General features: G+C 37.7%; 1 protein-coding gene across 1 annotated transcript; it reads right to left on the bottom strand.

The window, feature by feature from the left end:
- Positions 1–10,338: 10,338 nt before the first annotated feature.
- Positions 10,339–16,832, bottom strand: nipal4 (NIPA like domain containing 4). Its single transcript, XM_017718375.2, has 6 exons — positions 16,618–16,832; positions 14,703–14,960; positions 13,920–13,976; positions 13,741–13,831; positions 12,720–12,880; positions 10,339–11,459 (listed from the first exon to the last, which is right to left on the bottom strand). The coding sequence occupies exons 1-6, from the start codon at positions 16,655–16,657 to the stop codon at positions 10,849–10,851; spliced, it is 1,218 nt and encodes a 405-aa protein (XP_017573864.1). The 5' UTR covers positions 16,658–16,832; the 3' UTR covers positions 10,339–10,848.
- Positions 16,833–17,168: the final 336 nt, after the last annotated feature.

The raw sequence follows: 17,168 nt of genomic DNA, 5'->3' as shown, positions 1-17,168 counted from the left end.
AATACAACTGATAGTGTAACAGCAGGCTCCCATAGGTAGTATTTGTGTGTAGAGGATGACACCTACTGGTGAGAATCATAATTGCAGTTATAATCATAAGATTCACTATCCTGTGTTCTGTGTTTACTTCATATAAACACTTCCAGCTAGCAGATGAAAATCTCATTGCAAAACACAGAGATCTTGAATACACTATGCTGAGAAGAGGGCTTTATTTCCCAACTAAAGGAAATATTTTTCAAAAAAATATATGCACTATATATATATATATATAGTGTGTGTGTACACAAATTTCCACTTAAGTTTGGTAAATAAATCTAAATTTTGTTTCTTTAGTTTATTACTATAGCTGTGAAGAAAACACTGCTAACACACACAAAAAAGTCAGTCATTCAAATCTTTATCATAAATACATACACACCAACAGGCCAGCTGTAGCCATCTGGGGGCCCTAAGCATGATTTTACTGGGGCCCCTTTTTGTTACTAGCTGATGTTATGTAAAATTAGAGGCTTACTGACAATGCCAAATTTACCACATTTATAACTGGCTAATTTGCATAATGGTGATTATTGGATTTCTTTTTCCTTCTTCGGTGGTGACCCCTTATGCTTGGCTGTTTGTCATAAACGTCATACTTTCATGTGCACGTGCACAAAGATTAATCATAGCCTGAGTATCTAAAGTGCAAGAAAATGTTACTGCTGTTGTAAAATGAGGTATCCATGTCTGCTGAACCAGAAAACAGATCTATTTCATTAGACAGACCGCAGATCCACTACTTCTTGTTGTCCATCTAACACCACAAAAAATAAAACAACTTTGATCTTTTAGCTTTTGCTCCTCATCATCTCTTTTTCTTTATTTGGGACAATTGCTTTCTCTTCTCCCTCACTTGAGCAACATAGACAACTTAATGGAATATATCCCTTTATTAAGTTGTCTGTGGGCCCCTGGCAGCTACAGGACTCTCAAAAGCTGCTTATGTCACTTTTTAGATGCACAAAACTTCTCTCAACCCACTCAAACCACATCCAGGTCTGCATTAAGATTGCTTAGAGCACAGTATGACTTACTGTGAGATATAAAAAAATTAAAAACACCACCGTGTGGCTAAACAGTACATGACAGCCATTTTAGACAAGAGAATTACCATGTCTTGGCTGATCTGGGGTAAGTTAAAAAAATTGTTAAAATTGGATTTTTCACTAAACTATTCCTTTAAACTTTGCAAAGGAAATGAAAAAGAAATCTAAAATGCAAAATGAGAAAAAATAGCTAAAATATATTCTCTCTAAAAACAGGTGTGTTAGATTTAATAAAAAGGAAGCAAAGCAAGGTGAACTTTAGAGAAGTTGAACCTGTGAATCATGTTTACTTTGTAAATACAACAGCTTTGACTTTTGGACTACATGTTCCTTTGTTTGCAGTGCACAAACACTGAGACCCAACAATCTTTTTACAACAAGCTATAAAATGTTCTGTTGCTCTTCACTCTACCTAATAATGTTGAGGCACAACCTACAAAAAGATATTTTAAAATAGCAAATACATGATACTGAACACTCTCTCTCTCTCTCTCTCTCTCCTTGCAACACTACATGCTTTCTGTTTTTAATTGCACATTTCTAAATTCTGACTGAGTGATCTATAATCTGTAATCTGTAAGATCCAGGATTGAAATACACAAACCAGCCACTTTACTGAGTACACCCTCCTTATATCTACACATTTTGTCCATTTTATTAGGTCAACGTACTATATAGGTGCACTTTGTAGTTCTACAATTACAGACTGTAGTTCATCTGTTTCTCTGCATACTTTATTAGCCCATTTTACCCTATTCTACTATGGTCAGGACCCCACAGGACCACCACAGCAGGTATTATTTCGGTGGTGGATCATTCTCAACACTGCAGTAACACAGATGTCATGGTGGTGTGTTAGTATGTGTTGCGCTGGTCTGAGTGGATCAGACACAGCAGTGCTGCTGGAGTTTTTAAAAACCTCAGTGTCACTGCTGGACTGAGAGTAGTCCACCAACCAAAATGTAGGCAGCATCCTGTGACCACTGATGAAGGACTAGAGGATGAATAACACAAACTATGCAACAGATGAACTGCTGTCTCTGACCTTACATCTAACAGGTGGACCAACAAGGTATGTCTGTCTAATAGAGTGGACAGTGAGTGGAATGATCCACCACCCAAATAATACCTGCTGTGTTGTAGTCCTATGAGGGTCCTGGCTGCACGCCTAAATCATCAAACACTTCGAAAGACATTTTTTGGCTTGCCTGTAAACAAACATGCTGTGACTGGCTGATAGGGCTCCCGTGATTCAGTCTGCTAGGACTAGTTACTGTGATCAGAGATGTTGATGAATGATGAAACCAGTCACTGGTTGGAATACGAATGGAAACGTTTGTGACACTCAACATGGCGATCATTTATGGAAAAAATGGAAAAAGGGCCAGTCTTCTTGCAGGTTATGCCACAAATGCATAGAAGGGTTGATTATATTGCGGCACTACTGGGGAAAGCCCCATTTATTGTGTGCAGTAGCCAGAACAACTCAAAAAGTCACATTTTTGTATGTTATTTGAGCCAGATACTACAAAGTTTTTATGAGGTTATTGTCAGATTTGATCAGTGATGTCAAATCTGTTTCTGAAAACAATAAGTTGGACCTACAGTTTTGAGTATTTTGGTCTGCCCCATTCAGAGAGTTAGAACCCTGGTCTTGTAAGGTCAGAAATAACTGCCTGCAGCGTGGCCAAAGGTGGCCACCCAACGTGAACACACTAAAAGGTGTTGTCATAGCAAAAATAGCCAACTTTTTCCAAATTCAAACTAAATCTCAAACACCAGAATTTGCAGGAAAAAGGCAAAGACTCTTGAGATTAAGGCTTCAGAACAGACAAATGTTAATCTGAGGCCCAGGCTGCAGCTGCAGCTGCAACCCATAAAACCCATAACTTTTATACTTTTCCCTCGGCAAGGATGAGTCATCACCTGACTTCTCCTTGCCCCCAGCCCCCGGCCCCCAAATATTTCATATCTCAGATTTTGACACCATTTCCAAATCACCTGGTTCTATTGAACTGCCATTATTTCCAAACTTTTCATTAGGATTATTGTTTCTTTAATATTCTTCAAGTCACTATTTATAAATAGTGACACCACATATTTTAAAATTCATTACTTCCAACTGAAAAGTAAACATATTTAAAAAAAAAACATCAGAGACCAAGATACAAACAGGCATGGCCTTTGAACTGTATTTACTTTATTATTACCTTAATTCTTCAAAGATATTCTTAATAATATAAGGTTACCACTGAGTCTCTCTATGTATTTGCCTTTGAAGAGGCCCACTTGGCACATGACAGTACAATTTGTAACATTCTCTGGGTCACACAGAGAGAACTGCATAGAAATGAGAGAGTCTGAATCTGGAGAACAATCTTTCATATTATCAAGAAAATCTCCCACAGTATGATCCAGTTTCTTGCATTACCACTAATGTATACACGTTACACAAAGCATTCATCTCTCCACTGATCCTTCACTCATGGCGCTGTCAGCTTGCATCTCTATTTGCATCATATTTATCATTCTTGTAGTTAAAGTTATGGTTTTTTCAGCTGTCATTGCTGTTCTTTTGGGTGGCACGGTGGCCGTTGGTGGGTAGCACTGTCACTTCACAGCGAGGAGGGGCCTGGGTTCAGTTCCCCAGCCAAGCGACTGGGGTCCTCTCTGCGTGGAGTTTGTATGTTCTCCCCAGTATCTCTGTGGGTTTTCCTCTTGTTTCCTCCACAGTCCAAAGACATGCAGTTAGCCCAATTGGACATGCTACATTGTGTGTGTGTGTGTTGTCCCCCCCCCCCCCCCCCCCCCCCCCCCCCCCATATCTATTTAAGTCTTTTACTTTATCTATGGTTTTTAATGTGTTCAACTGTGTATAGTAGGCCTTTGACATGTTTACCATGGTTACTATGTAGGTAGTCATTACAATTTTAACTTACGTCTTATGTGGGCCACATCTTATCTCTTTTTTGTGTAATAATCTTCACTGTCTGAATTCCAAATGAATCTGAGCTTTGTGTAATATAATGGGGCATCTACAGAGACCAGAACATTAATCTAACTGTAAATCAAAATAACAACAGGCCTAAAGATGGATAAACCAGTGGCATAAGCACCATTTAAACAGCTGTTAGCATTAGTTGGCTAGTTAATGCAGCTGGCTATTTCACTTATTTATTTCACTTGGCAGACACTCTACCCAGAGTGCCTCAAAATCTGATCATTTTATACAGGTAGGTAGTGTTAGGAGTCTTGCCCAAGGACTCTTATTGGTATAGTGTTGGGTGCTTACCCAGGGATTAAAAACCCAGTCTAGAGTATATAAGGCCACAGGTGTTACCACTACACTACACCAAGCTCTACCTGAAAGCTTCGAGAACTCACGTTGTCATGGCTCAGGAAGCTGACAAAACAAAACACTACAGACCTCGAGTCAGTTGTGCCCAGAGCAGGAATGGGATTTTTCTCCTTTTCAGTGTCTGATAAATCATTTGCACCTTTATTGTCATGTTCAATGATCCAGTGAAATCAATAATTAAAAAGTTATTGTCTCCATGTGATCACATGATGTGTTATTGGAGTTGTGACTGGCGGTTTTCATGGAACTTGTTCACCAAGTTGAGATGTTTGCAACTGTTGCAGGACAGCTGACATTATGCAGTTAAGTGCAATTTAGCTTCATGTAGGTTCGTGCAAGAAAAACTGCATTAAAATTTCACTATGTAAAACCACTTGGAGGGGCAACATGGAAAATGTAGCATCACAATACTTTTTTTCCATAATTTTTCACAAAACTGAATATTGTCTTGGGCAAAAGTTTGAGCACCCTGGTCAAATTTTATTATGTTTATTTTCTAAGTGAAAACAATGAACACATTCCTGTACAGGGAACACACTTCTGCACATTTTAATGCACAATTACTGTTTATTTGCTGAATGTATTATATTGGGGGGAAAACCAAATGTGGCCTGTAAAACGGTTTATAGCGTGTTATATTGTATGTTTTCATTTTTCTAATGTATTAAACTCAGCAAATAAATAGGAACTGTGCATTAAAAATTTGACTTTTAAGTGTGCTCTATTCAAAGGGTGTGTTAACTTATTTTTACTTTAGAAAATCCACAAAACACAATTTGACCAGAAGTTTTCAAACCTTTGCACACAACTGAATATATTTCGAGTTTTTTTGTGTGTGATAGTGCAGGGAAATCACAGACAGAATGTTTGATAGACCACTCCGTTTGTAAGAAATCTGTGATCTTGGTGGGATGTTTTTTACATTTGAATTCAATACAAAGTCTCTCATCTAAAAGCCCACTTTAGCTCATTAAAGACTAAGGCTGGAATGCTCACACACAAATTTCTATTAATTCCCCCTTTTTCATTTTAAGAGATTTTCAATATTATGTTAGTGCCATGGTAACAATGGTGCATATTCACTTTCCCACATCAGGTTTAATACTTCTTATTGCAGCTGTTATTTAAACACATGGACAAATTAAGTTTGTAAGACATTCAAGTAACACATTTCTTCAATGTATGTTGCAGTATTACAGTGATATTCCACAGTACAGCCTCACTAAATATTACTGGAAACATCTCCTCCAAGAGTTTTCTGCTATTCTTTTTTAATTTATGAATTTGGTGCTGATTTCTGGTATGGCGAGTTATTTATTTTCGCTCAGGTGCAGAAGTTATGTGTGTGCTAGCTGCAATCATTGCTGTGTGTTCAAGTGCAACTTTTCTCAGAGGATGTGAGGCCACAGTGACCTGCCAGAGGACGATCATCATTCGGCCTGGGTTAGCTCAAATTCTTATCTGCTTGGTGTGCCATGCTCAGTCAGCTGCACTGGTCACTAGTGTGTTCACTTCACGTATTAGGCCCATAATTCTGTTTACTACTTTCAAAGTCCTTCATGGTCTGGCCTCTACTTATCTCCCAGAGCGCCTTCATTCCTTTAGCTCCATTCGTGCCCTCAGGTCTTCTGAGGAACTGCTTGAAGTCCTGCACACCACACTCTCCTCAGTGTGTGGCAGGTCATTCTAGGCTACAGCTCTCCAAACTCTGCAATCTGGTTTAGACTCTCAGTGACTGAACACCTTTTCTAACTGTAATATAATAAGACTTTTCTTTCCTCATCATTACTATTTTCCTCTACTATATGTTAGTAATTAGTATTAGTAATCTACATCAAATTATTTTTAGAGTGAAACTACCAATTTTTCAAAATTTTTACATCTGATTTGATGTGAAACAGGTAGTTTCTAACCTAACCAACTCATGAGGACAACACAAATATAGCCATTTTACTTACCATACAAATCTACGAGTGAACCTTCATGTTTTTTTTTTTTATATAATGTTGATTGTGGAGTACAAAAAAATAATGGGAAATCATAAAAATCTCATTTTTTTGCCTCACAATCCTCTGCCATGAATGGACATTTTTTAGGTCAAAACATTCTCAGAACTATCGTAAAACAATGACATCTCAGACATCAGGCAGCATATTTGTGATCATTCCATATAATAACTTTCTGTGAGGGAGCTTTTAAATTTGGATGTCTGGTTCCTATCACCACCACAGTGAACAATTCTGATTCATTTCTCTAGAACACAGCATTTCACATCAAACCACACTGAAAAATGTTGTACACATCTTAACCGCTTAATTCTACAGAAAAAATTGGTGGAATTCCACTTAAACTGAGTAATCTGGATTTTAAGAAAGGACCAATCAATAAAAATTAACTTAAATGAATAACAACAAAACAGTAAATGCAGCCAGGGCTGTGTCTTGATATAAGTGGTATTAGCAGGGCCCCGGAATCACCAGAGGGACCTGTGAGTATGTAGTCAAGGGTTTCATGAAATTATATTTTGGTTGAACTATCAGTGTTATAGTAGCAAATATAAGCAAATAAACAGTAATTGTGCTTTAAAATGCGTAGAAGTGTTTTCACTGGGAAAAATGTGTTTTAAAGGGGAATTCCACAATTTTTTTACATTTCTTAATAATTGCTTGACTTGTAAACAGAGTTATTATGAGTGGTCATTTTATGTACTGTCCCAAACCACCAATGAATCTACATGTCTTTTGAATTTTTAAATACAATGCTGATGATGGTAAAATAAGTCAATCTGAAAAACTACGATTTGACCACAGGTGCATATGACTGTATTTTTTGGAGTCAGAAGTTTGCTTCTTCTTGAACAGGAGCAGGAAGGTTTGTAAAAAGAATTAGTTCATAATTGTCATGAATGCAGGATAACAGCTCTGTTAAACTAGCATCCCTGTTTGTATTTTACAGCCTGGACTGGAATATCTTTATAGCTCCACCTCACTCTTCTAAAAGATGTACTAAATGAATTGCTTCATAGATCAGATCTAGTGGCCATGACAAATTATGCACCTACCGCTATTACTTTGCTGTAGATACTTAGTGGAGGCTGTGTTTGTTGCACTGAGCAGAGAGAATTATATCTGTCTTTCAAAAATGAAATGCAACAAAATCTGGAACACAGGCCATGTCATGCCAGTCTGACAGTCATTGTCCTGTTGACCTTTCTGAACCTTATTCCACTGGTCTGCCTGCCTCTACATACAGCCAGTATGGAACTGCTCTCATAGAAGACACCTTCAAGGATATCCAGAAACTTTTTTCAGTTGAAACACGAGCATGTCTAAAAGTAGGCTCGTCTCGTCTAAATCACTCCATCAGGAACCAATTAGAATGATCTGAATGTGTTCAGATTCCAGAAGACCTCAGAGAGCGCTTCTGAGGCACATCAAAGAAAACCTGCTACCGCGCTGAGTGATGCAGGATGGGTTGCCAGGCTGTGAAGTCATTGCTGATGTCTATGTCTGTACATGCTGCAAGTTTTCCCAAAGAATCCTCAAAGATTATTACATGATGGTAAAACACACTGGAGAAGCATTCAAACATTCTTGAGGCCCTTCCACAGCAAACAAACAAACAAGAGCAAATGCCAGCATCATAACTGTATCAGCAGGCTTTAGAAAGCCCAGAAAATAAAGCTTCCAATCAAAATAAACCAATGTGAACTGAGTACATTCTTAATATTTCTCCAATCACAAGCATGCTTTTCACACCAACCCAGTTTGTGTTTAATCAGTGATTGATTGGTGTGGATGGGCTTTTAAATCAATGTGCAACTAGACCTATAACTCAAATTGTGTGGCTCTACATGTAGCTATGCCACTACTGCTATTGATACTGATATCATGACTTGTAGCTTGTAGATATGACATGCAATCCCTTGGAATATAAAGTCACAGTATATTGCTTTCCACTGTGCAGTACTTTAAATGGAGTGGCCTCACTGAAATGCAATCACAACAGTGAAAACACTGAATACATATTTTGGATATATTCAAATGTGAAACACACATTTTGGACATATTCAAATGTACTTGTCTGCCTCACTGAAGTGCAACCAAAACAGTGAAATGCAATGCACACACTGTTTTAACAGTGACATGTAGAAAATGTGCCAAAGTGTAAAGTAAGGTTCTTTGCATTGTTTTAACATTAAAGTACTGCACAGAGGAAAGTAAACGCTGTGCCTTCATTACATTTCAAAATGGACTGTATTCAATTCTGACATGAATCCAACATTTCCTCATGTATTATTTTTCAGTACAGAGGTCGGGTGAAGTGAAAACAATGTAATACAGATTTTGCTGTTTATTTTGTCATGTGTTCTGCATGTCACTCCGGAAGAGTATCATGCATGCATGCATTGCTTTTCAAGATTTTTTTCAGTCTAGTAGTTGCCTGTCAATTTGGCACCAATTCCTCTCCACATTAATTAGCCTCAGTTGTTCTGAAGTATAACTGGTTAATCAGGTTGCTATGTGTAATCAGTCAAGGTGTCATGCTCAATCTTTGATATCCAAACTGCTGTACAAACATGATACAAATATTGTGTGTCTACAAATTATCACTGTTTAATAACAAATGTGTTTTGCATTTATGATGTACTGACATTTTCTTGCATCATGGACACTCCTCAGCATCAGCAATCTCAGCAGCTGTTGCCTCATGTCTTCAGCAACTTTACAGTACACATCTTTTACAACATATTTATCTCCAAAATGTCATCAACCACTTTAAACTCTCTTTACATGTTTCAAAAGCACAGAGTAAAGTCAACTGGAACATTGATAAAACAACAATGTATTTTTTTTTCATATATGTCAATATAAGCATGTTCCAGTTTTCTATATTTGTCTCAATTAAATAACATTAACATTTTAAATGATGAGCATCTGCAAAATGTTGGCTTTCAGTATTGACCTAAAGGATATAAATGAAAACAGGGGTGGCCTACATGACTACAGTTATGATTTACATGATAAATTTGATCACATCGTTACAATGGGGATCGGCAATATAATCATTATATGGAGTGCACAACATGCATTCCTGAGCATATCATGTTTAGTACTTATGTTAATACTAACATTAGTACTAAAGATAACTAACAAACTATCTGGCAAAGACAGCAAAATTAGTCCTGTTTGATTTTGTGCAATACAGTATTTGAAATGTTGAACGACAATAAATACACTCATAGTTTTTGATAGCAGTTTTTAAATGACACTACTAACACAGTTTGTGTTTCAAATTTCTTGAAGTACTGGGATATTTTTTTTCCTCTATATCTCCCACCCCTCGGCCACAATGTTTTTTTCTGATTATAATCATTGACAGCACAGAACACTGACCGACTGCACGTTTCATTAAAGGAAGCATACTTAGTCTTGTTCAAATGGAATTAGTGCAGTTTAGTATATGGACCGTTAAATAAAAATATCTGTATAAAATATTTCTATTCATAACGTTTCAGTTTTTAAAAATGTGGCACTATTGGTTCCTTTTTTGTCTATTCCAACTTAACAAATCTCAAAAAAAAAAAAAAAAAATACTGTGATTCATATCATGCATTGAGACAATGAGTGCGACTGCATGCACTCATAAGATGATCACCATGGATTTCAGCAGATATCTGATTATTCAAGCGGTCATGTAAATAACGATTTCTTATCTGATAAAGAGCTGGATTTTATCTCAGTAATCAAGATTCTCAGTGCATGCATACACTGATTTCTTTTGTTTGTCCTTAGTCTGTGCATGTGCCGAAAAAAAACAAAAACGTTAGATGAAATGAAGCATTTAAATAATGTTTATCTCTGAATGTTTACATTCATATTTTCCATTTTTATTTCATTTATGTCAAGTCTTTCTCTATAAGTTTATTGGCTGGTTGTAAAGCCGAAACCTGATTACTGCCTGACTCATGTAGACCATGTGTTTCCCATAGACCATGAGTCTGACAACATGCATGTAAACGCATTGAACTAATTACTGATAAAATGTGATTTTCTGCAGTTATTTGATTAAGTGCATGTAAACACACCCACTGTCTTGAAATATCTTGACATTATTGCACACAGCGACAAAAAAAAAAAAAAAGTTTTGAGTAAAAGCAAAATAGTAAAAACACTTTAATTAAGGCTTAAAAACTCATGCCTTTAAATCATGTAAATTTAAAATGGACTGCACTATAAAATGCAAATATTAAGCTCAGAAGCTTTGTCTAATCACAGCTGATCCTCAGAAGCAACAAAAGCTTCGTCATGTACAGTCTTTACACCCCTAACAAAAGCACAACATGAAGTATTTAAATAATCCAATCTGCACTACCGATGTACAGTGTACATGATGTGCCGCTCAGCTGATAATGAAGACTCTTGGGCCTTCCTCCCTCATTGGTGGAAGGCTGTCTACATTTTCGATGAGGATATGCTTGTCCTCCCGCTTGGCTAGGCTGTGCTGCCCCTGAGGCTGGCACAAGTTATTCCTAAGGTCCTCCAGAGACACATGAAGGTCCTTGAAAAGATGTAACATGCTTACTCCCAGCACAATGACAAAGAAGCCCCCAACAGTGCCCACAACATCCACGCCTGACATAGATCCCCACTCTTTGAACAGAATGATGGAGGTAGTCAGGACCACAGTGGTGAAGAAGACATAGTAGATAGGATAAACCAGCAAGGTGTTGAAGGTATCCAGTGACTTGTTCAGGTAGTTGATTTGGATGACAATGGAGCACACTAAGGCCAGCAGAAGGACCCAGGTGAGGGGGTGGCGGAAAACGGAAGGATCGGAGAAGGCACTACGGATGGCGATGCCCAGGCCCTTCACAGAAGACACAGTGAAAGCTCCAAGCAATGAGCAGATACTTATGTAGACTAATATGTTGGTTTGGCCAATGCGAGGAGAGAAGTAGAAGATAAGAACCAAACACGCCGCAAGAAGGATGCTGGCAAACACAAGGAAACCTTGAGGAGTAGAACAGAGAAAAATCAGGATTTATTTTTAATTAGTTTGAAGGACTAGTTTCTTTATGTGATGTTAAAAAAAAAACTGATTGCAGCCTCGTTCTTAACCTTGAACTAAAATTCATTTCTGATGGGGATGCACTTTAAAAGAACAGACTTTAAGTTTTTCTTGACTGGTTATAAAGCTAAAAGAAGGCATACGGCTACTAAAGATGTAATACTTTCAGCATTTCAGTTCCATCTGATCTCTCACATACCATCTTCTGAGCCAAAAAAAAAAAGAACATTTTCAAACAGTAACTTAGTCACAGCTTAGGTTTGGAGTCAGATTTTGCACATATTTCAGCTTTTGTTAAATGTTGATGTTACAGGTTACATGTTTTATATGGATCAGCTCAGCTGCACTTTTTTAAGATCACGTTTGCACAAGGACACGCTGCTTTATAGTTTTCTGTTTTGAAATAAAATATTCATTCTTTTGAGCTGAGGCAATCTGTGTAGCTTACAATTATAGCTCTGTGGAATTATGCACCATGTAGTGCAAACAAAGCTCAATTTACTATGAGTACTATTAAAAAGTGACAAAAATCACCCCCCTTGTAAAACTGCTATCCTCCTTTTGATCCTTTTTGGATTAATGTCATTATGAGATATCTCTTAATGTGTCTATTACACCTGTTTTAAATCCATCTATGTTTGAAATTTATACATCAAGTGGCCTTGGATGTATAAATTTCAAACATACATGGATTTAAAACATGTGTAATAGTTTGTTTGGCCAGACACACAGACATACACATTCACACACACAGACACACAGACATACACACACACAGACACACACACAGACACACACACACATCTAGGTCCTATTCAGTATCTCCAATTCACCTGACTGCATGTCTTTGGATTGTGGGAGGAAACAGGAGCACCCATGCAGAGGAAAGCCAGACAAGGGGAGACTCAATATAAAATACCAACCTTTTATAAACTTTATAAAACTTCTAAAAAATTCTATCACACAAACAGGTGCTTTTGTAGAGCACTGAAACAGAATCAGCACTCAGCATCAGCCGACACCCACAAGACTAACATTAACCTAATTAGCAGGCAATCATGGAATTGGATTCCATGGGGCGTTAATAAAAGCCAAACATTGCAATGTAAAACAAATACTATCTTAATACCTGAAGAGACAAAAAAAATGAAGTTGCTGATTATTCTGATAATCTAAACAGAAAGAATTCTACACAAGCTCACCTGGGTCAAGCAATTTATCTGCCATTTCTCTCAGAGTTGTCACTGCTTCCTCCTCTGGTGCATGTATGACCATTATGGTGCTTCCCAGAAGACTGAGCATACAGCCTAACTTCCCCAACAGGTTCATTGTCTCCCCAAAGAGGTGGGAGGACAGCACTGCACTGGGGAGGAAAACACAAAAATACCAGTATATGTATTGCGCAATCTAGAAAGCAATATTTTCCACTATCTGACTGGCATGATGGCCTCATTATAACAGAAAATTCTGACAATCCTACATGTTTATTCTGACACACAGACAAGTTCTGCCAAACTGTTTCAATACAGCCTGAGTGTCTGCTTGTCACAGCGTTTAACGAAATAATTAACATGCAACACAGATATCGACATATTGCGATTGTGATATCTTGCAATACACTAAACACATGTCAATGTGACACAGTTAAAGAGCAGCTAAAGAGCAGCAGTTAAAGAGCAGCTCACTTTATTTTGGCCAGAACCACATAAATCCCTTGACTTATCCATGCATTCATAGAACATCTGAGGATGTGCACAGCACAAAATAAAATGTGCTGTGATTTTCTAGAGGGCTCATTTGCATGTTGCTTCCACAATATCAGTATTCTGCAATATCAAAGAACAATATATTGTGTAGCTGCAGGGTAGGACAGTGTTAAAATTTCCATGCCTAACATGGTCTCAGTACTACTACTGCTACTTTTCATACACACAGAAGTTCAAAGTGCTTTACAAATAGCAAAATTAAGAAATGAATTTAGAACGCACATGAATGCAAACAATAAGTAGAATTTAAAAACATAAGAAAAATAAAATGAATACGACAAAAAAAAAAAGACAACATCAAAATGTAAATAATGTTAATGATAGTAGTATTTCAAATAAAAGAGTAAAAAGATACATTTTTTATTTCTTTTTAAAATCATTTATACATTATTTGGAATGCCTTCACGCATGAAAACCTGCAATTAATCCTAAGTCTGAAAATGTTAGGCATCATTACCTGAAGAGAACACTAAGGGCTCCCAGAGGGGTGACCACAGTGGCTGGAGCAAACATGTATGCTGCGAAGTTTGCTCCCTCCCCTCCTCCCACTGGGCAAAAGAAACAGACACACAAACCTTATAATACAACTCTCTTATAAGGTTATAACACAGCAGGGTATATTTCCAACAAACTTACTGGTCAAAAGTCCACCCCACCACAGCCAGTCCTTCAGGTACCCATGGCCTCCTTCTCCTAAATAATATACAGAAAAATAGTTTCATAAACTGCAGCTTCTGCAATTTAAGTACATTTAATTATAACAGATGGCACTGATCTGACACCCAGCATCTGTATCGGGTTTACATCAACAGAAAACGCTGGATCAGATATCAGATGGAAAAAAGAAGAAATCTGATCCGATTCATAACAAATCTATCCTGAAATAGCACAGTCATATTGAATGATGTGATGTTGTTAGCTGCGTTTTGTTTCCTATATCAGAGAAGTTTGAATGTAATAGCCTACTTTTAGATGCTCAGCTTAAGTGAAATAGTTCAGTTAAAACAGCTAATTTTAAAGTTTGTTCTATAGTTTTTATATAAGAAATACTAGAACAGTATTTATACCAATTACACCAAATCTCATTGTTTAAATATCAAGTATAGGGAAGGGAAAAGTAGTTTCCTTGTTACTTACTTTTTATTAACATTTCACTTAATTATTAAAGCATGAAACTATTTATGATGACTCTACAGTCAATCAGATGACAGCCATATTAACTGATCTACTTGTTCAAGCTATGCTATTTAGCTAATGTCTGCAACCAAGACAGTTTATACACAAATAAGCTGCTTTCTCCTTAGCATGCAGTATTTGCTTATGAGGCTGCTGCCATCATTTTTTTAGGAAAATCCTTATACCTGAGCTGAACTGCAGCTTGCTCAACTGATGTCAGTCATTAAGTACACATGCACTAACCTGCCCTAGTGTGACCAGTTGTTGCCAAACGTAGCAGTGCTTTCTTTTTCAGGATCACACTTCCTCCAATCAGAAAAGCTGAGAGCACGGCTAAGGTCAGACCTATCCAGAAATTGGACTTGCTCCATTTGTCTGTAGCAAGAGCTGGCCCAGCTAGAGTGGAATTATTTTCAGGGTTGAAAGTCCAGTTGATGGCTTTTCCTGAGTCCATCATGCATGTAGCACTGGATGTTGGGCAAAGCAATCTGATCACTGTCCCTAAGGCAGATGGAGAAATGCAAGTCATTTTGTGAGACATGTAAAGCAATTAATCTGTCAAAATGATCAAATGCAATCTGGTTAAATACACTGTTAATGGTGTATTAATGCTTTTCTACAGCCCTATTTAGGGAAGATGCTAGACCCTGTTCCTTCTTGTGAAAGGCAATATACTAATGGGTGGCTCTATTTAAAAAATGATGTAGTCTGAGCTTCCTCAACAGTGCTGTGCCCACAGGCTTGATTCTTTAAAAACAAAAATGCCAGCTTGAGTCCTGGAGATGAGATCACCCTGCAGAGTTCATCTCAAAAAAAAAAACTAGCTCTAATATTTAGGTGCTCCTGAGAGCCCTGATTGTCTGGATTAGTTGTGCTGGATTAGAGCTGGAACTGAACTGTGCAGGGCGGTAGATCTCCAGAAGCATGGTCAAAAACATGAATAACTGGTTTTAGGGATCTGAGGGTACTTTGAAAGCTTAATGTGTGTTTTCTTTTTCATGGATTCAGCTGTACTAACAATCTGAACTGTTTCAGAAATCGCAATCAGTAAAGCTACCATACGGAAATCTCGATTCTAATATAGTAATATTGCCTTCTTAAACCTAACAGGCCTTTTCTATGAGACACTTATATTTGTGACAAATGTAAATTATGTATAAATTCAGACATTTAAAAAAAAAAAAAAAAAAGATAGATAAACATCTTAACCACCATGTAAATAGGATAATCAGTAGAAAACAATGAGCTGAACAGAATTTGTATTTCTGGGTAAGTGAACTGGATGGTTAGGTCAAACGAAGTAAACGTTTATATTAGGAACGCACTGATATGGGAATCGTGGGCCAATGCCGATTCATAGATGTTAATAAAAAGTAGAAAATGGACTAAATCCAGCTGGACCACCATCACAGAGCAACATTTTTTTCTGTAGGTTTACAAATGCAGTAAAACAGATAGAACGCAGACTTTTTTGGCACTGAAGTCCAGTGTCGCCTAAACGTCCTGTTTTTTTTTTTTTTAAAGAGTACAATAAAGTCCATCATCAAATATGGGTTTGAACTATCTGTCTAATCTAACCATCTGTTCTGAAGCAATGAACCGCAGATACAGATGTTTCTGATATCATCAAGCCTCTCATTTATGCGCCCGGCATAGCTGTGACTTCACAAACTAGTCAAGGGGAAATAAACTGTTTCTGTTCTAAAGCATTATGGAGCACAACCACCGGACAAAGGCCTGGCAGAGTTTAGCTGAGATGAAGGTAAGCTGTGTGAGCTGTGGATCGTTTGGAAAAGGTGTTTGACATGCTGGCCATGTGGACACACTGGTCACACTGGTCATGGAGTGTTTGCTGTGTCAACAAGGATCCTATTAACCGTCGTTTTCCAGTCTCACTAAGAGCTTATGTACTTATAAAGTTAAAGAGAGTTGTACGTTGGGACATTAGTTTGAGAAGAGCTTATATTATCATTATATTATGTTAAATACCAAAATATAAAAACAATACCTTTATAAATGACCGACTAACTCACACCTACACACACTTGTGAACACACCCCACACCACTCAGGGACACTCACGGTGTAAATAATGTATAAAAAGTCCCCAAAGTCTACAGTATTACTAAAAAAGCGGCCTGAGTGATCGATAAACTTACCATTTTGACAGTAATCAGGCGTAAGACGAATGACCTGCATTGTCTCTACTTCCTCAGACGCTGTACAAAAGCGAGGCGTTTATTACACACGCAGAAAAACACTTAATCCATCCGTTGAGATTTCCATGTAGTCGTTCGTGAGAGGAAACGGTGGATTATCTGTGAATCTTATGTTGTCTACACCTCTGATCGGACACCACGTCCACACCCGTGAGTATCCTCGAACGTCTCGGAGCGTGAAGCGGAAAACAGCTCAGGTGAGCCCAGCGGCCACGCCCAGCGAGGTTAGCACACAAGGCTATGCTAAGGCAACTCGTTCTCGCATGAAACCTAAACGACGCCTGGGAAGTGATTTCCACCCATTGTTTCTGCATAATTCAGTTGATGAGCTGTAAATAAAGTCAGTCAGTGTTTTGAAGTGAAATGGCGCACCGTAGAGAAAATAATATCTTCATTTACAGCAGTAGGAACCTGTCTGCAGTGAGAGCAAATATCGCCGTTTTATTTAGACCCAAAATGTACAGTGAACCTACATAGATTTGATATGTAAT

The sequence above is a fragment of the Pygocentrus nattereri genome, chromosome 16, assembly GCF_015220715.1.
Source record: "Pygocentrus nattereri isolate fPygNat1 chromosome 16, fPygNat1.pri, whole genome shotgun sequence".
Classification (NCBI taxonomy): domain Eukaryota; kingdom Metazoa; phylum Chordata; class Actinopteri; order Characiformes; family Serrasalmidae; genus Pygocentrus; species Pygocentrus nattereri.
Note: the sequence above shows the minus strand (reverse complement) of the source record. Positions and strands in the feature narration are given on the sequence as shown.

What these genes read in the sequence shown, in the direction of transcription:
- nipal4 (XM_017718375.2), bottom strand. Translation starts at nt 16,657, where the DNA reads ATGCAGGTCATTCGTCTTACGCCTGATTACTGTCAAAATG. An exon ending in GCCTGATTACTGTCAAAATG is followed by an intron (nt 14,961 to 16,617) that starts GTAAGTTTATCG and finishes CATCTGCCTTAG; the next exon opens with GGACAGTGATCAGATTGCTT. An exon ending in AGATAAATTGCTTGACCCAG is followed by an intron (nt 11,460 to 12,719) that starts GTGAGCTTGTGT and finishes CTACTCCTCAAG; the next exon opens with GTTTCCTTGTGTTTGCCAGC.